The sequence below is a fragment of the Sander lucioperca genome, chromosome 20 (assembly GCF_008315115.2).
Source record: "Sander lucioperca isolate FBNREF2018 chromosome 20, SLUC_FBN_1.2, whole genome shotgun sequence".
NCBI classification, from domain to species: domain Eukaryota; kingdom Metazoa; phylum Chordata; class Actinopteri; order Perciformes; family Percidae; genus Sander; species Sander lucioperca.
This window is the reverse complement of record NC_050192.1, coordinates 28544687-28572664: the sequence shown is the minus strand read 5'-3', so window position 1 is coordinate 28572664 and position 27978 is coordinate 28544687. Positions and strand designations below refer to the sequence as shown.

The 27978-nt window shown below is 40.5% G+C and overlaps 1 protein-coding gene across 3 annotated transcripts in view; it reads right to left on the bottom strand.

Moving 5' to 3' along the window:
- Window positions 1-24164, bottom strand: part of gys2 (glycogen synthase 2) — a 30788-nt gene extending 6624 nt beyond the window's left edge. Inside the window, exons 1-11 of one of the 3 annotated variants that reach the window (XM_031316904.2) lie at window positions 24070-24164; window positions 23256-23389; window positions 17120-17301; window positions 14858-15049; window positions 14502-14687; window positions 7944-8088; window positions 5902-6019; window positions 4619-4739; window positions 4330-4436; window positions 1147-1206; window positions 975-1053 (exon numbers count right to left, since the gene is read on the bottom strand). In XM_031316904.2, coding sequence (XP_031172764.1) covers window positions 975-1053; window positions 1147-1206; window positions 4330-4436; window positions 4619-4739; window positions 5902-6019; window positions 7944-8088; window positions 14502-14687; window positions 14858-15049; window positions 17120-17301; window positions 23256-23379 — 1314 coding nt within the window. In that variant the 5' untranslated portion in view covers window positions 23380-23389; window positions 24070-24164. Of the gene's footprint in view, window positions 1-974; window positions 1054-1146; window positions 1207-4329; window positions 4437-4618; window positions 4740-5901; window positions 6020-7943; window positions 8089-14501; window positions 14688-14857; window positions 15050-17119; window positions 17302-23255; window positions 23545-24069 lie in introns of those variants that run through there. The other 2 variants (XM_031316906.2, XM_031316905.2) reach the window with 2 other exon arrangements.
- Window positions 24165-27978: the final 3814 nt, after the last annotated feature.

The following is a 27978-nucleotide window of genomic DNA, read 5'->3' as shown; positions in this document are numbered from 1 at the left end:
AAAAGTGATACAAAAATATTTATTAATTTAATGATTAAATAAGGTAGTGTCTCCAAACTTACCTCAATTATAACTTGTCTCCAGCTAGTTGTACTACAGCACTTACTTTAAAAGAAATAAGCATATGCCTATTTTTGAAAATATTTTTGTATCTCTTTTTGGTGTTGTAGTTTTTAGACGGTCCCTAAGCACTCGTCTTGCCATCTCAACACCAGAACTAAACAGAGCTGAATTAGCACAACTTTTCTGCATTTCTTTCACATCTACTGCAGTCAGAATCACTGTGTTCACTCGGAAGGAATCACTTCACATGGGTAGGCACTTGTAATGACATTTCGAACATGTTAAGAGGCTGAAAGCATGTTTAAAACTTGACCCGTTTCAGCCTCCTGGATGCTAACGCTAGCAGGAGGATAACACGGTGTAGGCAACACCGATTGTTTTCATTTTTCTCGCTACTGACAGCACTCCAAATTTACAAAACAACAGAGCTATGTGTTGAAATCGACCGTAATTCTCATTTAAGACATGTTTGATCAAACGTGAATTTTTCTTTCTCCTTTATAGCGATTTTTTCTCTCTCCTTCCTTTCCACCTTTATACATTTATATACATTGTTCTGCCAACCACTCGCCTTATTTACAATTTACATTGTCTACATATACGTTTAACACTCACCACATAGGCCTACAGGTAACCGCATAGGATAATCTGGCCGACTTTGCACAGTATCTTTTGTCAGCCCAGTCTTATCCTATAAAGTATGTAGGCCTAATGTTGTTCATAGTCTTTGTTTGAAAGCTCTGAGGTGACAGCTCTGTCTAATCACCCACTCTGTGATGTTCTGTCTTGTTCATGTTTTGTTTTTTTTTCATTTTTGCAAAAATAAAAAAGAGTTATGGAAGAGAAACAACTCAAAATGATGCCAGTATTTGTTAACAGAAGAAACGAAGAGAAGAGAAAAGCGGCAGTACCTGAGTAGCGTAGATGGCTCTCTTCATAATAGTAAAGTCGTCTCGATCCAGAATGGAGTTCATGTCAGGGATCTGCCCTCTGAGGACAAACATAGATCATGCGTAATCATAAGTCATCACAGAGAACCAGTGTTGATGTACACGGGTTCACTTACAGTGCCCATTTACTTACTTTAACAGAGCATCATACAGTTTTTTACCAAACTTCTCCTTCACAGTGTGAGCTGTATCCCTGTGAAAGTCAAAAGGAAACCTTCTTTAGAATTGTACCTTTTTATTTCCCTTTACCCAAAACTCATGAACTTCACCAGCATTGGGATGACATTAGTAGCCGTGATTTTGAAGGACCATTGTGTATGTTTTTAGTCTAGAGATTCAAAAAACTTGGGACTGGAACATTGCCTGTAAGATCCCCAAACCAAACGTGGTTTATATATCTGTTTCCTGAGCTGCCACTGCTATGGTTAAGGTTTAGTTTAGACCAGTGGTTCTCAAACTTTTTCGGTCATTCCCCACTTTGGACAAGGGGGAATTTTCAAGCCCCACCTGCCCCCATCGCCCCAACACAATGCTAATGAAATACGCAACAAGCTTAAAATGTTCCAATTTATTTAAGTAACAAGTAGTATCAGTAGCCTATAGTAACATGTTGTATCTAAATACAAACTAACTATCTAGGCTACATCAAATAACAGCAAGTTCAAAAATAAAGAAAATAAAAGTGCAGCTGTGTCAAAATTTGTATCAAGTTCAAAAATAGAAAAGAAATAAATGTGCCACTTTGCAATCCGTTAAAAAAAAGAAAAGAAGAGAAATCCGAATCTCTGCCCTGAGCTCAAAGACGCGCGACAGCACTTTTCCCCGGGAGAGCCACCTTACTTCACTGTGAAACAGCACAGATGTGTGATCAGCTCCCATTTCCTCACGAAGTGCGGAGAACAGTCTCACTTTCAGGGGTCGGGTTTTGATAAAATTTACCACGCTCACAACTTCTGTCAAAACCTCATTTAGTTCAGGGCTGAGCTGCCTTGACGCGAGCGCTTCCCTGTGAATGACAGTGCGTCCAGTGTGCATCTGGCGCAACCCTCTTTATTAGTGCCTGCAGCCCGTTTCCTGACCCTGCCATGGTCTGTGCGCCATCAGAGCAAAAGCCCACACAGTTTTCCCATTTAAGGCCGTGTTCTTTGAGGTAGGCTAACTGTCCATGATCTTAAACAGCTCATCAGCTGTGGCTCTATTTTTTATGTAGGCCTATTTGCAAAACAGCAAATCCTCGCACAGTGACTCGCCATTCACAAAGCGGACGTACGAGATGAACAAGCTGTCAGTAGCTTCGTCCACTTGTAATGCAAAACGACTGTCTTTTAATTTTTCTATGAGTTGTTCCTCAAGATCACTTGAAATGTTGCATATACGTCTCGCAACTGTGTCGTTGGACAGGGGGGCAGCTTTTAATTTTGCTGCGCTTGTCTCGTCAAGCATAACTGACACCATGTCTAGAGCAGCGGGGAGAATGAGCTGCTCTGCAATTGTGTTTGTGTGTTTTTTGCATTGTGCAATTCTGTATGCCACTCTATATGAAGCCATCTGTTCTTTACTGTTTACTGATGCAGCTTTTACCATGCCAGTCTCCTGTTGACGGTATTCTGCCTGATTTCTTTGAAAGAAATCAAGTGGCTTATTGACGTGACCGGGGTGTGTGGTCTTGATAAAGGGGTGGGGGTGGGGAGGGGAATTTCTGTTACACTTGGTGTCGCCCCCGGGGGTGATCAGTCTAATAAGCGGCAACACACATCTCTAAGGACGGTTTGCTCTCACACGCGCTGCATTTATAGTCACACACACACACGCACACGCACACGCACACACACACGCACACACACACACACACACACACACACACACACACACACACACACACGCAGTCACTCTCTAGTCTAGTGCGCGGTCTTGCTCCAGATTTCGGGAGATTGGATCTCATTTGCGGGCGTCAAGGAGCCGCTATCAATATGCGGGAGACTCCCGGAACTTCCGGGACAGTTGGGATGTCTGGATAAAAATATAAAAGGCATAAAAAGGAAAATATCCTCCCGTTAGGTGCGCCCCACCTGTCACGTCTCTATTCCCCACCAGTGGGGCGCGCCCCACACTTTGAGAAGCGCTGGTTTAGACACAAAAATACACACTACATGTCCACATGGGCATTTTTTACCGGCAGGGGTCGCCCCAATTCCCAGCACTGGACACTTGGTGGGCTTGCAAATAGCAGGTATTACATTTTCTTTAAAGATCACTGACAAGCAAAGAAAACAGGCTACACCGTCCTGCAACCGCGAGAATTGCCCCTGATTGGATGAACACTTCACTCGTAGGCTATTAGCTCCCGAATTTCAAAACGGACCAACATGGCGGCTCGTTTGAAAACTCTCTCTTATTTTACGAAAATAGTTCACCAAGATGTAAACAACATTTTATGCGAGAAAAAAGCTGCAGTTGCTGAATCTGTCTTCATTTTAGATCGTCAACAGTCAGTTTAAAAGATTCTCGTGAGTTTTCCAGAGGCAGCGAGTCGAGCTGGACGCCCCTGATTTGTACAAAGTAGCCTGGATCCAACTTTATGCAAATGAGGAGCAACTCAACGTCCCGCTTCTCGAAAGTGGCTGCAACATTACCAGAATGCGTTGCATTGTTGTTGTGACAAATGTTCAAATTTCCATGGACGCTGAACCTGCATAGCTTTCAAACAAGTTAAAGTTGAATGTGGAATATTTATTATGTCCATAGTTATTATTAAGCTTTTTCTTCAGCTAATCCTACAGCATGGATGACAGCAGCGGTACGGAGGCAAATGTGAGTCAAACGGAGACAAAAGGTAGTCGCATTTCAACTGAGAACAGACAGGATGTTTCAATAAGGTTTTGGACAATCAAATGTTTCCCCTTGACCTTTTTTGAAATCCTAATTGAACCTTTAGCCAGCTCTACATGTTGTAACAAACTGCTAGATTGTGATTGATCTTATATAGTAAACCAACATTGGCCATAAACAGAAAAATGTCAAATGATTATGTTTTTTTTTAACTATATAGCAATAATGATGAGAGTTGATGAGGTTTTTTATTGATTTTCAATGTTTGCTTACCCTATGAAGTGGTTGCATTAATGTACGATTTGTCTGAGACCAGATTGTAATGCAGTATGAAAAATGTGACAATATCATTGCATGCATGTACAGTTTTGCTTCTAAAATTAGCAAGGTTATGCTTTATTGTTTTAGAATTTTTTGAAATTTGTTTTAAGGTTATCATCTCTTTATGTTGACAATGGACTGTTATGCAAACCACATGAGGGCATACCAGAGCTGCTTGCGTACTGCCTGTCCCTTCAGTGACTCCACATTGAAGTTATTGGTTTTAGCTGGCATGATGAAGAAAACTACCACTGTCATATCATTTCTGTGAACCTGTGGATAGAGTGAGAAAATGAAAAAGGGGAACAGAATGAAGGTTTTGGACATGAATGCATGCTGAAGAATATACACTTATCCTTCTCTTTACAAGGTCAAATTCTTTTCAAAGTACTTTTTACAACTTTTGCACATGTAATGCATACAGCTACTGAATGCAAAAGACTAAAGGACCTTACCCGCAGTAGGTAGTTGAGTCTGGACAGTGATTCAAGGAAAATATCAGCTCCCTTGTTGGAAAATTCATAGCGTCCAGCGATAAAGAAGAAAAGGGTTTTCTCCAGGTTAAAGTCCAGATGACTACCAGAAGGAGACAAATTGAGAATTACAATCAGGTTTAAAGCGACAACTCTCCACTCAAGAATAGGGGTACGACTTTGAAAGTTGATCCGATGCCAGTGTTTAATTAATAAGCTGTATGCCTCACTGTGTGGAAGTGACTGGGATCATTCTTTGATGTTTAGGGAAACATCATTAGAAGTGCACCTGAATGCACCATGAAGTCCTGTCGTAGCCCACACGCAATAGCTTCTGTTGTTTGTTTACATTACTCACTTTTGCAAAACTGGTGACTTTGGGGCATGGATATGTAATAATAACGGATATCTGATCCCAAAATGGCGCCTATTCAGTTCAATAAGAATTGCTCGCATGATGCATTTGCCACGTTCAGAAGTTTCTGGGTTTACTTCTGTGATATGTGGCACACTGAACATGCGCAGTAGGGTTTCTCCCACTGGCCCAGCCCGCGAGTTCCCAGACGGCCCAAAGACTTTATATTGTGGTGAAGTCACAGGTTTTTTTAAATCACTTTTGTTGGTTTGAGGAAAGTTTTTCAAATGTATAAAAAGTATATATGGATGAAAAATTCTTATAAGAAATAGTTATAATCAACTTTTTTTGCGGTTCGAGGTGTCCTGTCAACAGTTTTACAGATGTCTCTTTTACAGTGGTGGTCCACGGAGTGCATTTTGGGCCGTTCTTATTATACATCCATTAGCAGGAGGATTTTCCAGTTTTGTTGTTTCTCTGTCATTTCCAGCTGTGGCCATGGTGTCTCGAAAAGTGCAGCAGCAGGTTTTAGGTAAGCTGACGTCAACCTGTGTCTTTAGCTGCATGCTACCAGCCGGTAAGCTATGCCGTGTCATAGGTGTTTTGTTTTTGTTTTTTCTGGTGAGTGCAACTATGCAGGGGTGGAGTGAAAAAAAAAATATAAACAACTGGCCCCATTGTCATCGATACCCAATCCAGCTAATTGGGTCAATCCGATATCTAATATCGGTATCCAATCAGTGCATCCCTAGTCAAGACCTAATTTTCTAAAGTAGATTGTTTCAGGCAATATGTGAATGGCCCTCTCCTGTAATGGAAAATTCAAAATCGAGAGCCCCCAAGTAAAATAAAAACACTGGGCTACCTCTACATAAGATGGATCAAAACTACATTAATAAACTCCACCCACCCATAGAAGTGTCCTCTGACAAACTCCTGGATGCGGGCCTTGCTGGTGGAGTGCAGGTTTTGAAACTCATGCATGGCCGAGAACTTCTTCACATTCAGCCCGTTTGGTGTCACCACATCTGTACATCAACACAGCAATAGTAGAGATTTAGTTTCAGCTTCAAGTTTCAAGTTATTTATTGTCATGTAGCCTACACAACAATTCCAGAGAAGCAGTCTACACCTGTAGATAGTAGCCTGTATAATTGCTTTGGTTATCCTTGATGCGCATGGTTTAGACCATTGCACAAGGGGGGGAGATCATAAGAAATTTAACAAAAAATAAAAATGTAAAGACGTGTAGATGCCATAATAGGGAGGTGTGTAAAATGTATGAAAAACTTTAATTAAATTCCAGACTGCTGTAGCTGATAAGTGATCAAAGCATTAACTACAGCACCGAAACAGAGCCAGAACTTGTTCTTTGTATTTTACCATTTGGTCAAGTGTCTCAAAGAGAGAGGAAAAAAAAATAAAACTCATGTAGCCTACATGTGAACATCTCTTGTCTCTGAAACCCAGAGCTTCAGTCAGCTCACAGCGGGGTCTTTGACCAGATATCTAGCTACTCCCGCAGAGCTAGCTGGCGTCAGGCAGTTTATGGAGCTTCTACACTCCGAAGCAAATTTGGAGCAAATTTTAATTTGCCATACATTTTCATAACACCGCCTATATTCGACATCTACACAAGCTATGTTTCCATCCACAGGTTTTTATTCGAATGAAGTGATATCGAATGAAAAATGGCTTGTGGAAACAGTATAATTCGATTGAATTTCATGAATATTGACTCAAAGTTTATACGTTCGGTCTCATCTGATTTTCTCTTGATTGATTTACGGCTTATACGATAAACGCAGATGGAAACGTTATTTGCCGAATAAATAATGAATTGCGATAAAATTTGAGGTCATTTGATGGTTAAACAGATGCACCTGTACAGGTCAGAGGTGGTGAAGTCCAATGCGCACTACCGGGAGTGCCAACGCAAATGTGCCTTAAGATGCAACGACCGTCTACTACGGCCTGTAGTACGATTGATGGCCAGCCCTTTCTATTGAAAAAAAAATCACTTCAGCCTTCAGCAAGGGGTCTAATCGCGGGACTGTGTGGAGTTTGCATGTTCTCCCCATGTTTGCGTGGGTTTCCCCCACCATCAAAACACATGTACTAGGTTCTCCAGTCAGTAACCTTGATCAAGGTACTGGCTCAGATCTAGAGTTGGTCCCCGGGCGCTGTAAGTGGCTGCCCACTGCTCCCTTGAGGGATGGGTTAAATGAAGGGAATGAATTTCGCTACATGTATGTGTATGTGACAATAAAGTACCTTTACTTTTATAGCAATGTGTTGGTGGCGTAGTCGTTTTCTTATTATAGCTTGATATGTCGCTATCAGCTGGCACATAAGCACTATTACAACTTGTGCAATATGAATCATTTGTAGGTAGATGGCGCGATCCATTTTGTCTGGCAAAACTTTGTTCGCAAAAGTTAGCTTGAATGTTGTGAGATTCAGCGCAAAAATGAATGGAAACACCATAAAATGTCTCAAATCAATTCGATATACCAATTTGACTGCAAAACAGCATGTGATGTCATTACGCACAGGTTTTTATTTGCTTTAAAGCCGTTGGATGGAAATACACTTTCACCAGCTTTATTTGCTTGAATTTTTGTACCAAACTTCAGATAATTTGATTGACAAGACTATTGACTAAGCTAACAGTTAATTTCTTGCCTAAAACATTCTCAGAAGTGAATTTAATAATGAAATAGGAGACGAAAAATGTCTTTGTGTTTGCCTGTGCTTCTGATTGAATGCCGAAAAGAATGCTGGGAATCCTGGGGCTGTGAAGGATACAACAGATGGGTCCTCCAAATTCTGTAAAAAGGAGGCCGCATTTGTGGACCGCATTTGAAGGAGCCTACGAAATTAAATTAAATGGGCCTTTGTTGCGCTGGAGTGACGCAATCGGTCAACGAATGCAGTGAAAAGCTTCCCCACCTGGCTTCCTGTGCAGCATGTGGCTGGCTTCCACAGCTGTGATCTGGGAAACTGTGGTGAAGACATGAGCACAGTGGACCGCTGCTCTCTCCAGGCAGTAACGATGGTAGATCTGCCTCTCACCCGCCTCTTTGTCAATGTCGAACTACAATACACACACACACACACACACACACACACACACACACACACACACACACACACACACACACACACACAGTCTAAACAAAAGAAGTCTCTTGAATGAGAGACGAAATGTCTTCAGAGCACCTTTAACCAAGTCCAGTTGTCCTTTATTTTTAACCCTTCCCTGGATGTATAGTCGGTTTACATTTTTCCATCGTTCAGCGCTACGTCATGTTTCGTTGCTCTAATTGGTTGCAGGTCTATCCATTTGCATTCAGAGGCATTTTGCTCTACGGTTGTTGACAACGCCCCTTGGGAATTGAAAGTAAACGGAGAGGGGGAAGTCAGGGTATCATCCCACTGCTAATTACATTTCAAAATGTATGATTACATAACAGTACCAGTCAAAGGTTTGGACACACTTTCACATTCACTTGAATGATAAAATATGTCTTTTGACTGGTACTGTATTTATTTTTGTATTTTGTATGTATTTTGTATTCCCTGTATTTTACAAAATTTGTATTATTAGTTGTTCTTTTGTTTGTTTGCCATGTTTTCCCTGCTTAGAATTCTATATTTGGTGTGGTGTTGGGGTGGCTGAGTGCAATGCTGGTGTGCTTCTCGGCCGGTACAGAGAGCGGTCTCTGTATTGATTAGGCACCAGTTTATTGGTTGTGAGCCCCCCACACTGTTTGACATTGCTAGCTGAGCAGCTTCACATCGCTAGAGCAACCTCTCTCTCCTCTGTCGTCATCCTTCAGGACCTTTCTGCTTTCTGCCTTTGACACAGTGAACCACCAGATCCTCATTTCGACACTTCAGGATCTGGGTGTCTCAGGCTCTGCGCTCTCTTTGCTCACATCTTACATGGCAGACTGCACCTACCGGGTAACTTGGAGAGGATCTGTCTCAGAATCTTGCCCACTCACAATTGGGGGTCCCTCAGGGTTCAGTCCTGGGTCCCCTCTTTTCTCTGTACACCAACTCTATCGGGTCTGTCATTCATTTGGATGGCATTTCCTACCACAGCTACGCAGATGACACCCATCTAATTCTTTCCTTTCCCCAGTCTGAAATGCAGGTAGCAGCACGTAGCTCAGCCTTTCTGACTGGCATTTCTTCTTGGATGTCCACATACCACCTGAAACTCAACTTCGAAAAGACTGAGCTCCTTTTCCTTCCAGGGAAGGGCTCTCCTACCCAGGATCTTACTATAACAATTGACAACTCTGTGGTAGTCCCTACCCAGACTGCTAGGAACCTGGGTGTAACACTCGACGACCAACTCTCCCTTACTACCAACATACCAAAGACAACTGCCACTACCCGATCGTGTAGATACATGCTGCACAACATCAGAAGGATGCGTCCCCTTCTAACTCAGAAAGTGGCTCTGGTTTTGGTTCAGGCTCTAGTCATCTCACGTCTAGACTACTGCAACTCTCTCCTGGCTGGCCTGCCTGCATGTGCCATCCGACCCCTGCAGCTCATTCAGAATGCAGCAGCTTGACTGGTCTTGAACCTACCCAAGATCTCTCACACTACACTCCCTTCACTGGTTATCAGTTTCTGCCTGCATCTGGTTCAAGACACTAGTACTTGCATACAGGGCCAAAAACTCCCTCCTGGCTGGCCTGCATCAGCCAACCTGCCTGCTGCCCCCTCACGGCAAGGGACAACTAATCACTCAACAAAATCCTGACGTTTGCTCCCTTGGCTCCTAAATGGTGGAATGAGCTCCCCATTGACATCAGGACGGCCGAAAGCCTACAAATCTTCTGCCTCAGGTTAAAAACACATCTCTTCCAACTGCACCTTGGATAATAAAAAAAAACAGTTGCACTTTGATATGGCTCTTTGTTGTTTGGCTTACTTAAAGCTAATGTACTTGCACTTACTTATTGTGTCCGGAGTTTGTGCCATTAAGGTTGAAAGCACTTAATTGGAAGTCACTTTGGATAAAAGCGTCAGCTAGATGACATGTAATGTTTGCTTTTTTCTCGCTGGACAGAAACTGTTGGGCCTAAGTGGGATGATCCTCTGGTGGTGGTGTCCCTTTGCTGATCCCTTACTAAAGAGCACTCTGGGTGTCATTTGGATGGTGTGTAGTGTTCACGTGTGGTGTGTAGAATAACCACGCATTCTCATGAACGGGTTCATATGATATTGTATGAAAACTTAGTCACACCAATTCATATGATATCCTACGAAATTACAACGACCGCTGACTAGTCACATGATGACCGGTCACATGACAGTTAAGGTGAGCGTTATTTACAGAAAAACAGGTTACTGTGAGCCGGGTACCAGGCACAGTGAGGTGCCGGTCCTTTCAGCGGCTGTTGCAGTTGAGTTTAGCCGACAAAAGGTGATCGTCGTGCGGTGACGACAGTTAAGTTTAGAAACCAAAAGGGATAGTTAGGATTAAAAAAAAAGATAGTGGTTTGGATTAAAACACCATTCCCTTTAAGTAGTGTGTTTCGTGGGTGAAAATCTTGAGTTTTTCCCTGGGACACAAACAAAGCTGCAGTCAATGTGGTGCATACAGCAATAAAGACGTGGAATACATACGACTTACTGTACAGTGCATTACTTTTCTATGCGACAGTATACATTTAGGTCCGGAAATATTTGGACAGTGACACAATTTTCATAATTTTGGCCCTGTGCGCTAACACAATGGATTTGAAAAGAAATCATCGAGATGAAATTGTAGTGCAGACTTTCAGCTTTATTTTTAGGGTATTTACGTCAAAATTGGAGGAAGGGTTTAGGAATTACACATATTTTCATACATAGTCCCCTTATTTCAAGGAACCTAAAGTGATTGGACAAATTAATATAATCATAAATAAAATGTTCATTCTTAATTCTTTGTTGAGAATCCTTTGCAGGCGATGACTGCCTGAAGTCTGGAACCCATAGACATCACCAAACGTTGGGTTTCCTCCTTTGTGATGCTTTGCCAGGCCTTGACAGCAGCTGTCTTCAGCTGTTTGTTTGCAGGTCTTTTGTCTTAAGCAAGTGGAATGCATGCTCGATCGGATTGAGATCAGGTGACTGACTCGGCCATTGTAGAATATTCCACTTCTTTGCCTTGAAAAACTCCTGGGTTGCTTTTGCAGTATGTTTTGGGTCATCGTCCATCTGTACTGTGAAGCGCCGTCCAATCAACTTTGTTGAATTTGGCTGAATATGAACAGACAGAATGTTCCTATAGATTTTAGAATTCATGCGGCTGCTTCCATCTTCTGTCATATCATCAATAAACACTAGTGACCCAGTGCCACTGGAAGCCATGCATGCCCATGCCATTACACTGCCTACACCATGTTTTATAGATGATGTGTGTGCCTCGGTTCAAAAGTCGTCCCAAGCCTTCTCCATACTTTTCTCTTCCCATCATTCTGGTACAGGTTGATCTTAGTTTCATCAGTCCAAAGAATGCTGTTCCAGAACTGGGCTGGCTTTTTTAGATGTCTTCTGGCAAACTCTAATCTGACTTTTCTATTCTTGAGGCTTATAAATGGTTTGCACCTTGTGGTGAACCCTCTGTATTTGCTCTCGTGAAGTCTTCTCTTTATGGTAGACTTGGATAATGATACGTCTACTTCCTGGAGAGTCTTCTTCACTTCACTAGATGTTGTGAAGGGGTTCTTCTTTACCATGGAGAGGATCCTGCGATCATCAACCACTGTTGTCTTCCATGGACGTCTGGGCTTTTTAGTATTGCTGATCTCACCGGTGCGTTTGACTCAATTGTCCAATTACTTTAGGTTCCTTGAAATAAGGGGACTATGTATGAAAATGTGTGTAATTCCTAAACCCTTCCTCCAATTTTGATGTAAATACCGGCAAATTAAAGCTGAAAGTCTGCACTACAATTTCATCTCGATGATTTTATTTCAAATCCATTGTGTTAGCGCACAGGGCCAAACTTATGAAAATTGTGTCACTGTCCAAATATTTCCAGCCCTAACTGTATGTATGAATGGTTCATGAGAACAGCCTTAGAATCACAAACTAAGCCCTGCTCACCTGTCTGCCATTTTAAGGAAAGAGAATATATTGTTAATAAAATGTATATTTATTTTTGGAATCACGTCTCCAGTTAAGTGTTTTCAAACTTGTGTAACCTTTCTGAATCTCAAAGTGATTTTCCTGGGGGTAAAATTCCCCCAGGTGGCGTTGTCGAAACTACTACAAACTAATCCCCACCACTGCCACATAAGCAAAGGGGATACAACTACTAAACATGTAACATGAAACAAAAAAAAATTAAGATTCATTTAGTTTTTTTTAAACCATTTTCATTTAAACTAATTCATTTATTTTACCTATTTATGTTGATTTCATTTGCAATATGTATTTCTATTACTTAATACAGCTCTCTGGGTCCATGGACTGCTTCGTTTCCTCTATTCTGGCTGCATAGTGTGTCACTGTCAACAAAACTGAAAATGCATATTGATATGATTCCATCAATAGAATGGATGTTAAGTTCCTATGGACCTTCTTATCAGGTTGAGGGTTACAAACACCTTGTCTGTCAATTATCCATTCAGCCAGTGCGTGGCCTTTACCTCCATGCTGACCTTTAGAATGTGAGCAGAACAGAGCCAATTACAAACATCACATCGACCCCTCCACACACAGCTCAACATCACTAATGATGCACGAAGTCTCTGTAAAAGGCTAAGATTTTTTGGCATGAACCTTTGAAAGTGAAAATGAATCTAATGCAAGAGAACGTGAATGTGTGTGTGTGTGTGTGTGTGTGTGTGTGTGTGTGTGTGTGCGCAAGTTCAGAATTTTTCAAGCTTTCAAGTTCAAGTTTGTTAATTTTAATATGTTGTTCATATGGACAAGCAGACGTGTATGGGAAATCTCAATGTCCATATGTGATCATCACTCGTGGTGAATCACATAAGCAGTATGGATTGTGTATGTACTCTGAATAATATGACACTGTATCATGATGTATGTGTAAAAGAATACTTTGATTATTGCTGTAACACCCATGACGATCTCATGTTCTTTGTACATGTTCTTTGTACATGTATGTAAATAAATAAATTTAAAAAATTAAATAAAAAACTACTGAATGCTGGCTTCAAAGACCTACACAAAGTCAATGTGGTCAGTGGTCAGTGGTCTGTTATCCATTCATTATCCCAACTTACTCAAATCAATCATTTTGTTATACAAGATGTTTGGATCCTTGTTGCTAATTTCACTCCTTTGAGTGTCCATTGAGTTTTTCTTTCTGCCTGTGATTTTGAAAATAATTGTTTTACAGCCACAGAGTCAGCTTTTGTTGCAAGAGCTAAGATTTTCTGGCTCCAGTAATGATAGAGACAAGACTTAAACACAGACTCCAGACTTCCCCTTAGAAACCCATGGCCTAAGTGCTACTAAATATATTCATTGTGTGTATATCCTGTCACCTTAAAGTACCCATCAAGTACAGTGGCCACAGCAGATCACACAGCATCTTCATGGTATTTCCTTAGAACCACAGAAATTAAAGTTATTGCACCACCATGTAAGGACAATATTAACGTTTGTAGCTTCTAACTGAATCGTTGTGGTTTGAAGTGCTATAGCTGCTTTATTTCGATTATGAGTTGTGTTACATTACTGCTTATGAAGACCCAACTTTACTGATTTTGCCGCTTCATAATAAAAGCATTTAAATAACAAAATAACTGAGAACTTTTATTGTGAAAGATTTAAAGGAAATTAAACCTTTTTACAGCCACTGCTTTGTGTACACAGTGCTGTATAGCTCTGGCAATGCGAGACTAATACATACAGATAACATAAGAGCAGGAATGTCTGTAGTGAATTTGGGTTTTTATAAAACTAAAAATAAGGTTATTGTATACTTGCGGCTGCTTTTTTCAATCAACAGCGCTGCAGAAAGCTGCCAAGAGCTCCAGACAGCCGGGGGTATAAGAGCAGGCAGCACTGGAACAAAGCCAGAGACACATCACAGACAGGATGATAACTTCCAAAACACACAACGTACTCTCAGTGGTTTCTTTGGCAAGAAAAAATACTTTGAATGAGTAGTAGTTACACTCACAGTTGAGTAGGTGGTCCTTAATGTGTCCCAGGACACATTCCTGTTCTCACTGCTATAAGAATGTGGCCACATGGGGCCTAAACCACCTCCGAATGTGGTCTGAGTGATTAGATCTCAATGTGTTGGCCATGACACATGAGTTTTCACCTGTACCTAGAGCCGATCACTCAGATCCAATTTTACAACAAGGTCAGAACGGGGCCTATGAGAAAATGAATGCAGGATCTGCATCATCACCCACATTAATAATGTGGCAATTGCCTGCTTTGTGTCCATATTTGTTACAATGTAGTTTTCAGCAGCGACAGTATGTGTCATGGCCAACCCTCCTAACCTCTCACCTTGTCCAGGTTGTTGTAAAAGTCGGCATTCCCAGCACAGAGATATCGTCCCAGCAGAGTGGCGTGTGTAGTGAAGACCGTTGCCATGGGAATCTTGCGGGAGCGAGAGAGAATAACCCCTGGACCCGCCTGCCACTCGTGGAAATGACCGATGACATTGAGCTTGTCTCCCAGCTGGTCTGTCAACTGGAGAACAAAAGATGCATCTGAGTTGGAAATACAAGTGTTTACCTATAAGTTCATATTGTAACTTAAAGCTGCACCAGGCAATTTCACACGTTTGTAGCCACAAATGGCAGCAGGAGGGAAATGACGGATAAGCAGTGTGCTGAACAGCAGGCTGAACACCAGCTCACCTCTTTGAAGAACCAGGCGATCAGGGATCCCAGGATGAGCGAGTCGTTGGCCTCTCGGTCGTGGTAGGGCAGGCCTATCCTGCAGGTTTCCCACAGGTCCCCCTTCCAGCGGTCCAGGTTCCAGGCTGCAGAGCCAATGTCAAACAGGATCACAAAGGGGCTGCCCTCAATCAGCCAGCGGCCAAAATGAACCTGCAACAACAAAGGAAGCCCAGTGAGAGAGGTACCATTTTAGAAATATATTTTCAAAATCTAATTCCAGTGTGCTTGGGTACACTGAAATCATACTGTGATGAGAGTGCCAATTTGTCAATTTCTTGCTCACACACAGCTTGCTGGCACTTTTCTGGCAAGTAAAAGTGGTAGACAAAGTTTTCAGTGTCTTTACTTAAGTAGAAATAGAATCCCTACATGTACTAGTTTTTTGGTTGAAGCTTTAGCGCGTAACGTTTTGCCATTGCCAAATGAGTTGCTACAAAGCTAATTAAGACTATCAGCTCCACACAACTCTCTCTGGAGTTCGCAGCATGGCTATGTTCAGAAGATTGTGTCGACCGGTGACTTTCAGGTTATCTTTATGTGGTCAGGCACTGTTGGCTGCTCATGTTCTCTTGAGGTTTGCAGGGTTGAAACATAAAATCTGATGTTTCTAACAAATCATGGACTCATAAATGTAGTGATGATTCATTTTATCAGCCAATCAGCTGCCTATAGCACACAGAAATGGTGTATAGCATGTTGACCATACGGGAGTATATAATTTGTCTATTCCCCTGGATCATCAGGGTCTTTGGTTTATGACCGCCATCTAGTGGCCAGTTATTGGTGGATAGAGCTAGACTGCATCAGCCCCCTCAGTGAGATTTTGGTTAACAGTAACATACACAGTACACAGTGACACTGTTGGAAGGGTTGAATGAAAGTTCTCAAAGCTCTAGTTTAGCACCTTGGTATTGCATATATGCAAATAGAAAATATCAATAGTAAAAAAAAAAAAAAATCAATGTTGAACACCAACTTCATAGTACGGAAGAGGATTAGGGCCACATGGGCAACAAATGTATTGAATTCTGAGATTAAAATCATCTGACACAAAAGTCAGAATTCTGACTTAAATCTCAGAATTCTAACTTTATTCTCAGAATTAGGGCTTTTTTTTTACTTAAAAATGTTTAGACTTTGAACTCAGACCTCAAATACATTTTTCACATGTGGCCCTAATCCTCTTCCGTATGATAGAATGCTCCCTCTACAATTACTGAGAAAAAACATTGGTAATCTGATTTATTATTAGAGTAATGGTTTAGCAGTAATGCTAATTCGTATCATATAGTTTTTTTATGGTGCTAGTACAGTAGTAGTTGAAGTGGTTAAAAGCAGTACAGTAGTAGTGGTGGTGGTGTTAGCTGTAGTAGCTAGCATGCTAGTAGTACTACTTACAAAAAGATGTGAGCTTATGTACAGCAGTTGTGCTGTATGAGAAGTTTTGGAAAAATGAACTCAGTTACATTATGTATTTGACAGAAGCTTTTGTCCAAGGTGAATGACAACTCCTCCCCTTCACATACAAACACATGGAGAGCAATTTGAGGTTCATTGCCTTGCTGAAGGATGCTAGAAGTTTTAAAAACTCTGCCTATTATTATTATAAATTGAATTGAATCAAATTGAATATCCTCTGTCCCCAAACACCTAGTCAGATGTGCACTGAACCCAGCAGCAAGCGCAGCTCAAATCACGTTGTGTCTGAAAGGGCTTTAATGGACAACCCGCTCCAGACTCTGCTATGATTGATATATTTGTTTAACCTGGTTTTCCCACATAAAAAGTTTGAAAAAACTCTGAAAAGGGGCACACCTACTCTCTCTCCCTCATTTATATATTGCTTTTATTGTCGGGGCTGATCACACCCCTGGCTTCTCTTTTGATACCCCTTTGTTTAGCGTAGCTTGCTGGTTTCGCCTTAGCATTATGCTAATGTTGACAGGTGAGGTTCTTTAGTCTGGGACGTTTGACTTTTCCCTGGCTGTCTAAATTCATTTTTTGAGACCGTCATTGGTACCTTGCAGTTTCAAGGCTGAAATGCTCAGCCATGGCGTTGACTGCATATTTCGCTCATATGTCTTGTAGCATATAAAAAATGTTAACAAGATTAAATACTTGGTTTTCGTTGGAGGGGGTCTTTAAATGATATTAAAACTAAGACAGCACTCCCCATTTCCTGAAACAAGTTAGACATAAGACAATTTGTCTCTCTCCCACCTGGCAGCCGTTGTGGATGAGAGCGTCCATGGCCTTCCTGATGGCGGGGTTTGGCGGCTCGCAGGCCTCCACCTGGGTCTTAAAGTTGTGTTCGAAGTAGGGCCCCATCATGTAGTAGTTCTCCCCCCATTCATCCACTGTGATCTTGGCTTTGGTCTGGATCACTGTGTAGATTCCTCCAACTGCAGGTTCACAATCAATGAATGGAAAAGACAGCTCTGAAGTTGTGTTTTTTAACTTCTCAAGATAAAATTCGTGCAGATTTACATTTGGGACCCTGTTCTACCTTTTTTATGACAGTTAAACTGACATGTGCACATCAATATTTGGTTGTGTCCCATTCTTCTTAATATAAGAAGTGGCTTTACTAAACCATTGTCTGTTATGTATTTGTTATGATGCTTTTAGCAAACTTTTCATATTTTAGGTGTGGGCCCTTGATCCATATGAAGTCAGAAAGCTCAGTGACATGGGCTGCGTTTCAATAGTGGTTCAACATGCCCTCGTTCACTTCCCCTAAACACTTCGGGGGAATCCCCGCCGCCATCTTAAGTGTCGCTCCAATTGTCTGACAAACTGAAGTGAACTGGGTGAGATCGACCCTCGGAGGGCTGAGGGAGCGAGTTAACAACGATAGTCACTCCAGAGGTGGATATCACCCACACTGCATTGCAGTTATGCATTTGGTGCAAGAAAATACATCATGGTTATGTGGCAGTAATGTACAACAGCTAAAACTCTGGTTGCTGACCACCAAAGAAGGAGAAGATGAATAATTTAAACTTTTTAGTTTCCTCATTGTTAGCTTGATATTTTACTGCACCATGTAATATAACTAATGTCAATTAATATTTACTTTATACATTGTATTTACTAGATAGTTGTATGTGTGATTTCTTTATTTCCAACATTATCTGTAAATGCATGGAAGAAATTCTGTTTTTGCGAGATGTAAGCATTAATATGATTAATCATGATACAGATCACAAACTTTCTAAATCTGAAACTCATGCAGTTGATTACTATCTTTACTGCAGGTATTTATGATGCGTAAAAAGCAGTAATAATACTTTCTATAAATATTTGTATTGTGCCTTTCATATAAGAAATAGGCCTACTGTACAATAAGGAAATTGCATGACTTAAGCAGACATAGAATGAACATAAAAACGGGGATAGAATGCGATAATTAATAGAAAATAAGATGGATAATAAAACACACTCGAAGCAGTAGGGCTAAGCCTACAACTGGCGGTCGATCCGTGTAGTTTGGGCTGAAAGTGAACGAGGGCAGGTGTGTTCCATTTCACTCCCCCACTCCTGCCCCGCCCACTTTACCTCTGCTCTCCAAGTGGCCTCCGTGCGACGAATGCTATGACGTCATACCAAGGGCTGAGGGGAAGTGAAGGAGGGCATGTTGAAAAACTAATGAAACACAGCCATAGTTTGACTGGAGTAAAATGTTTGTTGTTGCATTTTTCCATTTGTGTTATTTATTAGTTATATGATGCTGTTGTATAGTTGACCTCACAGTCAAAGTCATTAGTTTTGTCACTGTTCTGTTATAAGCTGTCATATCTGATACGGTTTTTATAGGTAAACCTAAATTCTAAGTGTATATAATCCATCATATATTTTGAATGCAAATGTTTCTTCATTTTCAAAAAAGCCCTTGTTATTGTGACAAAGGAAATATGCAATACATCCATATTTGGAGCTATTAAGAGACTTGAGAGGCACGTGTCCCAAGACAAAAGTTAATTTCAGAGCTTTTATGCAGTCGACTTTGAAATTTTTATTTATCTGTTTGTTTTGGATCTTAAAAGTCAGGAAAAATCTGATAATAACGAAAAGTCTGAAATCAAATTGAGACGGTCCTTGGGAGGATTTTTATGCAGATAAAAAAAAACTCCAAACTCATCTCAGGATATCCCCTTCACCAGTTCAATATTAAATTTCTTTCATATCACGTTTTTAACTTTTTTATTTAATTTCTACATGTCAAATGATGAAGCATACTTTTTCACAATCTACTTGGTGCCCCTAAATTCCAAATTGTACAGTAACTCCCACCAATCCACTAAATCAATTAAACATTAATAAACCAGTAGACATGCGTCTGTAAACCGTGTACATGAAAAGATTGCTGTAGGTGTAGACAAACTCAAAAAATGTAAAGTCTGTGCCTAAAGCTTTAGTGCAGGGGTCCAACGTTTTTTAGGCCTAGGACCCCTTAGCTGAAAGTGAGACCGAGCAGGGACCCCCTACTACAAATATTGTATAAAAATGTAGTTGCATATTAAACTCGGACAGATGGATGAAAATGGATATATGGATATAATACATTATTTAAACATTATGTTTTAATGTTAAACACATGGGACCCTTTTTAGGGGGTAAGTCCCCTTAAATTTCATCTCAGCCCCCCTAAAAATTACAATAATAAAAAAACTTTTTTTTTTCAAATCAATTTTGGTACTTCAAGTGAGAGTTTGTGAACTTGTCTGTTAGTGACAGAGGACAAACAATTACAGGTTCAAAGGGCTTGAAACAGGTTTAATATAAGGAAAGGGTTAACAGAAACGTAGTTTCAGCCAATCAGAGGAGGTTGTGCCAGACTCCCTCCTTTGGCTGAGTCTCTATCTGATCTGTCAGAGGGAGAGCAGGAGACGGTTGTGAAGTTTAACGTTGGTAGTCCCCAGAGAAGAAGTTGGTCATTTAATGGTGAAGATTAGATTAAATTGCTGAATGTTAGAACATTGTGTTACTAAACTGTCCGGTTTAGTTAAAAACGTTAGCTGACGTTGTTGTTCAGTAGCTAGCTCAGAGATTATCAGATAATTAAATTACTGATTTAGCGGGGGGGCACTGTATCCGTGTAACATTCTCATTAGGGGCTGAGCCCTCCTAAAGGTCTGATCATAGAATCGCCCCTGGTTAAACATACATGTGGAAGGTAAAGTAAGTCCTTAAGCTTTAAGGTAAACTTTATCTGCGGATGGCTACTATAATGGCTACTTACTTAGTAAGTATATCATCAATGTTGTGTAAATTAAATGGGTTTTTTGTACGAATAGGCCAATTCATCTTTACAATACAATATGTTGGATTCATGGTGATGTATATTTTTAGACATATTTTAATTTAAAAAAACAAACTTTCAAATAATATACATCAAACTATATTTTGGCTGCGCCCCTGCAGTAACTCTGACGACCCCCTAGGGGTCACAGACCCCCTGTTGAAGATCTCTGATTTAGTGCGTAACTTTTTGATATTAATGAACATCCATTACATTCAAGCCATTGCCAAATGAGTTGATACAACGGTAATTAAGACTATCAGCTCCACACAACTCTCTCTGGATTTCTCAGTATGACTATGTTCAGAAGATTGTGTCGTCCGGCGACTTTCCCGCGCAGAAACTCAAGTGAAGATAATGACCTCTTCTGAAGAGTCCATTATGTTTTTTTAATCCTCCTTGTCCTCCTCGGCTACTAGTAACTGCATGGAGGAGGGGTGGGGGTGGTGCGCGATCACGGAAGGCTTGTATCATGTGGACATGCCGACAGTTTTGTTGTCATTCCTTAGAATTACTCATGGGTGAGACAGAAACTACGCACTATAGCTTTAAAATACTCTTTTATTAAACCTAAATGCTCAAATGGGTCTCCAGTAATCTTGAGGTTGATACTGGGCTATTTAGTGTAGTTTGTCGAACACAAACAGAATTTTCTATTTTGCAACAGGCCAGAACACGTGGAAGTGTTTTTCCCAGTCTCTCACGTGGAAACAAAAAGACAAATATTGATTATGAACGGCCATCAACAATCAGTGAGCCCATAATGACGTCTAAACTGCATCAGAGAGCAGGCGTTACATAACAGCTGAGGGCAGAGAAAACAGCAGAATGGCCAATAACCTTTAACTGTTTTACAACATGACCACGTACTGCATAGAAGCAGAAGAACTCACTTAGACTTACAGTATATTCACGACTGTGAAAAAGACTGCACAGATATTCAACATGTAGATTCATGCAGGTTTTACTGATGCAAGGGCTGCAGTTGCTGTCAAGTCAAAATCAAAGTTTACAGGAAAGAAGGGCATTTTAGAAATACTTTAGAGGTTATGACTCTTCATGGGGCTTTCTGGATAAGAAGGGTTTTGGTTGGTTTTACTGTTTTTGGTTGTTAAAGCTTCAGTGTGTAACTTTTTGATATTAATGAACGTCAGTTACATTCAAGCCATTGCCAAATTAGTTGCTACAAAGCTAATTAAGACCATCAGCTCCACACAACTCTCTCTGGATTTCTCAGTATGACTATGTTCAGAAGATTGTGTCGTCCAGTGACTTTCCCACGCAGAAACTCAAGTGAAGATAATGACCTCTTCTGAAGAGTCCATCATGTTTTTTTAATCCTCCGTGTCCTCCTTGGCTATTAGTAACTGGGTGGAGGAGGGGTGGGGGTGAAGCACAATTACTTAACGTGCCACAGGGTTGTCATTTCTTAGAATTTCTCATGGGGGTGACAGAAACTATGCACTATAGCTTTAATTTTGTTTTAGTAATCAGATATGGTATCTGTGACAGTTGTCTTTCAACCAAACCATTACAAAATGGCAGAGGTGGAAAGTAATGAATTACAATTACTCACATTACTGTAACTGAGTAGTTTCTTTGTGTACTTTTTTTTTTTTTGTTTGAAGTATTGTACTTTGCTAAATTTTAAATCACATTCGTAACTGAGTAAAAAACATTGCTTTGGCAAAGTAGATTTTTTAACCGGTCATTTTTCTTGTACTTAAGTAAAAGTTCATCAAAGTAATAGTATGTTTACTTAAGTAGAATGTTTGTGTACTCTTTCCACCTCTGCAAAATGGTTATACTCCGTTAGGCCTTATACACCACAGGATACTGTATTAGACGTATTGGTGCCAAAATCAACATTTCATGTAGTCACTGGCAGACCATTTCCACACCTGATTTGCCTAAATTGAATGTTACACATAGTTACAAAACCTCTACATTCCCCAGAGTACAGAGATCATGACCTCAGCATCCTTTGTAGTATGGCTCTGTCTCTGTCTCAGTCAAGGCTAAAGTCAAGTCAAGTCAATTATTAGAAATGGTGACACAGGGTGACACACTGTCACCAACAAGCATATTTTGACCCCTCTTGTCCAGGAATTAATATATCCAGTTTGTTCAGTGTCAAATTTGTTCACGTTTGTGCCTTTGACTTTATACATGTCAGGCCAAGGCTAAAACGGCCAAAGTAAAAGCTGTTCCTCTTTCACAACGTATCTGCAGTTTAATGTTTAACTCTTCAGAGGGAACAGGCTCTGTCTCCATGCTCACTGGATTTCAACATTTGCTCTCTCAGGGGTTAAGAGGCACAGTGTTACACAAAATAATACAAATACTGCCAGACTTTTGAAGTGCTAAGTTATAAGCATCAGTGGATATATTTGATTTATTACTTTTAATGAAATTCTCTGTATGGAATTATTATTTAACCGTTGTTGTTATGCATTTAGAGGAATCTTTCCTGCCAAAGTCGATGAATTTTTTCACATGATTATGACGGATTTTGATCCAAAATGGATTCAAATAGTTGAAATTAGTTTGCTACAGGTGCTTTAAGTATCGTAAAATATTGCATAGTTTTGCAATACTTTGTAGAGCTCCAAAGATGAATTGATTAGTTGTCAACTTTTAAATGAATCACTAACTATTTTGATTAATAAATCTGCTTGAGTACATTTTTTTTAAAGAAATTTCTGATTCCAGCTTCTTGAATGTGATTTTGTTTTCTAGTTTCTTCTCTCATCTCTGACAGTAAACTGAATATCTTTGAGTTGTGGACAAAACAAGACATTTGAGGACATCATCTTGGGCTTTGGGAAACACTGTTCCACATTTTTATGCCATTTTCTGACATTTTAGAGACCAAATAACTAATCAAATAATTGAGAAAATAATAGACAGATTAATCGACTATGAAAATAATCATTAGTTGCAGCCCTAATACTTTGAAAGAAAGGATTGAACTCATGCTTACTGCATGGATACATAATTTCAAACATCTGATTTCTTTTGGAAATGAAAGCATCATAACGCTTGTGATCTGACCTTTGTTGGTGACCTCCCAGGCCACCTCAAAGAGCAGCAGGTCCTCCACAGGCAGCTCGGCTTCCTCCCAGGCCGGCAGCACCCCGCTCAGGGACGTCATGGACAGGGAACGGGACAACGGCATCTTAAAATGTCTGCAGGTCAGACAGACACCAGCTGGAATTTAGAACTGTGGCAGTCTGTAGATAAATCCTTTAAACAGGCCTGAGCTCAGCTGGGACAGTCCTCCAGGACAAGATAATAGAGACTGATGGGAGCAAAGAGCTTCCACCACAACTACTATGGCTGAGCCAGCCAGCCAGCAGGACACACACACACACACACACACACACACACACACACACACACACACACACACACACACACACACACACACACACATCTGGGTGAAAGGTTTGGTAAAGTTGTTGCTGGGCTGAACTGAATGGGATTGTGAAATGTAAATGAATGAAACTAGGTCTCGGGACGGAATGCTATTATATTCTCAAAGAATGTCACTATGGCAGTGTATCCAATCAGGAATTTACAGTAAGCATCAGTACTGGACTGTTGGCTACGTTAGCTTTTCATTTTTCTGTGTTTAGTTTATTTGACATGGACAGTGCTTGTTGATCAGTGGAAACTGTAAATGAGCCAGTGTTAGCCTGTAAGGTTATAGTAGCACGTCTCAGCACATAGCAAAGCCAAGACAAGCAACAGTCTTTGTTTTGACTGCTCACACACTTTAAACATAAATTTACAGCCTTACATTCCATGGCGCATGGTCCCATTGCTCACAATTTTCTAACAAAGAACAAAAAAAAAAATCTCTCACAGTCCAGTGTGCTGACTCTGTGGTGTGTGGCAGTCCTCTGAAGGTCCAGCACGCTACTGCATATAAAGTGAGAGTGTAATTAGTCCAACAAGAATCAGCTGAGACAAATAACGCACCTGACACTGCTCTCATGAGCTATCCCCACACTTCTCTCCACTGCAGCTGATTGCAGACCACGCCCACCTCCACAGTTATATGCTAACAAGGCTCTGAATTTCTGAATTTGTACGTTGTACGTTTTTAATGGTACAATTACAATAAAGACGTTCTATTCCATTCTATTCTATTTTCATCTGTTATCCCTGGCCAGATATTACAGGTTTTTGCATCGGGCAATACTGAAAACACTTTTTCAAAACTCTTCATACAGCCTGCATTACCAACATGCATCTTGGCCAATCTCACCTCCAAAACTCACTCAAACCACCAAACCACTCCATACATGTCTCAGAATCAGCTCGGAGGACCAAAACACTGGCAACACCTCTCACTCAGAAAGCAACCATCATCACTCATTACACACTGACCTAAGAAACGTAAACAACGGGAGCATTACAAAAATGATGAACTTCATCATCACTTCATTCATTGAAGTTTGCATGATTTTGAACGATATCAGTATTTCATTATATAGTAAGAATCATACCTTTTCATTTGACAGTACTAAAGTTTAAGAAACAAGAATGAATCAGAAACTTGCTTTAATGTCCTTTATTTTTTCTATATCTTTGCATATAGTAATTTACTTACAAAAAATAACTCATGAAATTCCAGGGCTGCAAAAAACAACTAAATGTGTAGTATAATGACTCATACTGTGCAGTACTGGTGGGTTTTTGGCCTCAAGTTCTCATCAACATCACAATGAAATCAGCTGGTTGGAATGATTATTACTTCATTTTATTGTAAATATTCTGCTAAGATTTTCCATATATTTAAATCTAGTCCTGCTGAAATGCACAAAATTTGCATCAATCTGTTTTGAATGTGTTTTTTACAGGTTTTTTTTACAACTGCTTACACACAAAAAATGTACATATCACACCCTTTTTTGAAACCTCAAAGAGCAAAACTACACACCAAATCTCCAAAACCATCAGCTATTTCTCAGCCTTTCACTCAGTTTTCAATTGCATAAAACACTTTTTTCAAAACACTACAGACGATTCTCTACCTAAGACACAAACATCTGACAGGAAGTTACTTGCTCTTCTTTTCCAAACACAACCAATCAAAATGCTACACTTATTCACACACACACACACACACACACACACACACACACACACACACACACACACACACACACACACACTCCTCACATGTACAACAATCATTGCTTTAGTAAAGGTCAAAGGTCAGATTACCTGTTTTGAACAATGGATGCCAACAATGGACAGAGAGCTAGGGGAAGAGGAGGGAGAGGCAGGGGACGACAACGAGGACAAATTTAAGGAGGAAGAGTTGGAAGAAGAGGAGGAGGAGGAGGGGGGCAAGGAAGAGAAGGAAGGAGGGCCATCTCTGATAAGATCAGGGCCACATTTATTGATCACTGGTGATTCCCCCACCCTAAAAATAGTATAAAATGAAATAACTTATACAATTTATATACACAACCTAATATATAAAATAAATATTTGACACTTCACAGTAGAGATAGACAAGAAATATGGGGAGAGAGCAAGAAAGGGGGTGATATTGGAGGATGTTGCAGTTGCATGGTTTGCATCAGACCAGACTACCAGGCCACGGAGACTACTTTTGTTGTTGCGGTCCTATGGAGCCCTCTGGCTTGTCATACGTGTGGTGCAACGATGTCTAAAATTCTTTTTTCCCATGAGAGCATGTCAAAAATGATATGACCACAGACATTTTGTGGAAAACTGAGAATTGAATACAACTTGAATATAAAAACAATAGTTTATTGATGAAAGAATTCATGTTTTGCTGGCAATGTACATGGCAATTTCATACTTATTCAATGTTTTCATGATCTATTTCCTGAACCTTAGATTTCTGGTGATTGTGACATTTGCCCAGAAAATAATTCACTTATAAGGGTGGAATAATTTACACATGTATACAAAATTGCAATATTGCAATTCATGTTAAAAATGTTTACAGTAGACATAGATCATCATCATCACCATTACAGTCATCAGCAGCACTGTTGTCATCATCAGCATCTCTAATTATCCTGGTTCATCATCATAGTCATCATCATTTTCTTTTTCATCATCATCATCGTCATCGTCATCATCATCATCATCATCATCATCATCATCATCATCATCATCATCATCATCATCGTCGTCATCATACACCTTGGGACCCATCATTGATACAAACTGTGAAGCTGTGTGCCAAACGGGTCAACAGCACTTATATTGATAAAGGAAACTCGTTTTTTCATATTAATCAAACCATAATGACCATGTTTATCATGCTTTTATTGAGTCAATCCTGTCCTTTTCTTTTGTGTCATGGTTGGGTCACACATCCTTAAAGGAGATGAATTCAACCTTTATAGAACTGGCTCAGGTTTGCCTTGCACCAGCTCTTAATTATGCTGTTATAGTTTTAGACTGCTGGGGGACTTCCTTTGACACACTGAGCTCCTCTCTCCTCTCTCTTTCCATCTGTGTGCATCCATGTCCCAGAAATGCTTGTTACTAACCTAGCTCTGGGGAGCTTATTCCCCAGAGTCCTTGTGCTATCTCGCATCGCAGTTTTACTGGGATAAGGGTGGCACCTAAATCATGGTTGCAGCTGTCGCCGTGGTACTGCTCGGAGCCCTGCTACGCCTTGCCATGCCCTGCTACGCCCTGAACTGCTACAACTATTTTTTCTAGTCATAGTTCCATTATCTTTATTGTTAACCTGCTATGCCATGCAGTGCCCTGCTACGCCCTGCAGTTCCCTGCTACGCCATGAACTACTACAACTACTATTTCTAGTCATAGTCCCATTATCTTTATTGTCACTATAATTGCCACTGTTCATCGCCCACCAAGAGCCTGGGTCTGTTTGAGGTTTCCCCCTAAAAGGGAGTTTTTCCTCGCCACTGTTGAACTAAATGCTTGCTCTTGGGGGAATTACTGGAATTGTTGGTTCTTTGTAAATTATATTTGAGTGTTGAATTGAATTGAATTACTATAATTGCCACTGTTCATCCTACCCCCAACCGGCACCAGCAGACACCCGCCCACCAAGAGCCTGGGTCTGTTCGAGGTTTCTGCCTAAAAGGAAATTTGTCTTCATCACTGTTGCACTAAATGCTTGCTCGTAGGAAATTGTTGGGTCTTTGTAAATTATAGTGTGGTCTAGACCTACTCTATCTTTAAAGTGTCTTGAGATAACTCTTGTTATGATTTGATACTATAAATAAAATTGAATTGAATTGACTTGAATTCCTTAAACAACAAAACTACCTACGGGTACAAATAAAGTAACTTTATCTGACCCTGAACCTGAACTTGAACCCATACAATGTAAAGCCAGCAATGTGATGCTTACTTTGTACGTTGGGCCTCCCTCCCTGCAACACATTGCTGTATTACACGCATGGAAGTCTAGAATTAAAATAGAATAGAGTTAAAGCACAGTTTACTCAGCCCACCATCTTTGCATTACTGTAGCCAAACTGGAACCTGGATTGTGCAATTACGCGTCCTGATGTTCCAGCCCTGTTTCCATCACTTATTTGATTTTAAAATGTTCACGACTTTGCCATTTTTCAACATAACATATTATCTTGTACTGGATGAATGATCCCAGTAGCAAACTGGCATCATTTCCCAGAAATTATGATACATTTCAACACCACCAGCAGCGGACAGCGCTGCAATTTACAGCGCAGAGACGCAGGCGGCTGTGATTGGCTATCAGCTGCAAGAGCACAAGGTCACC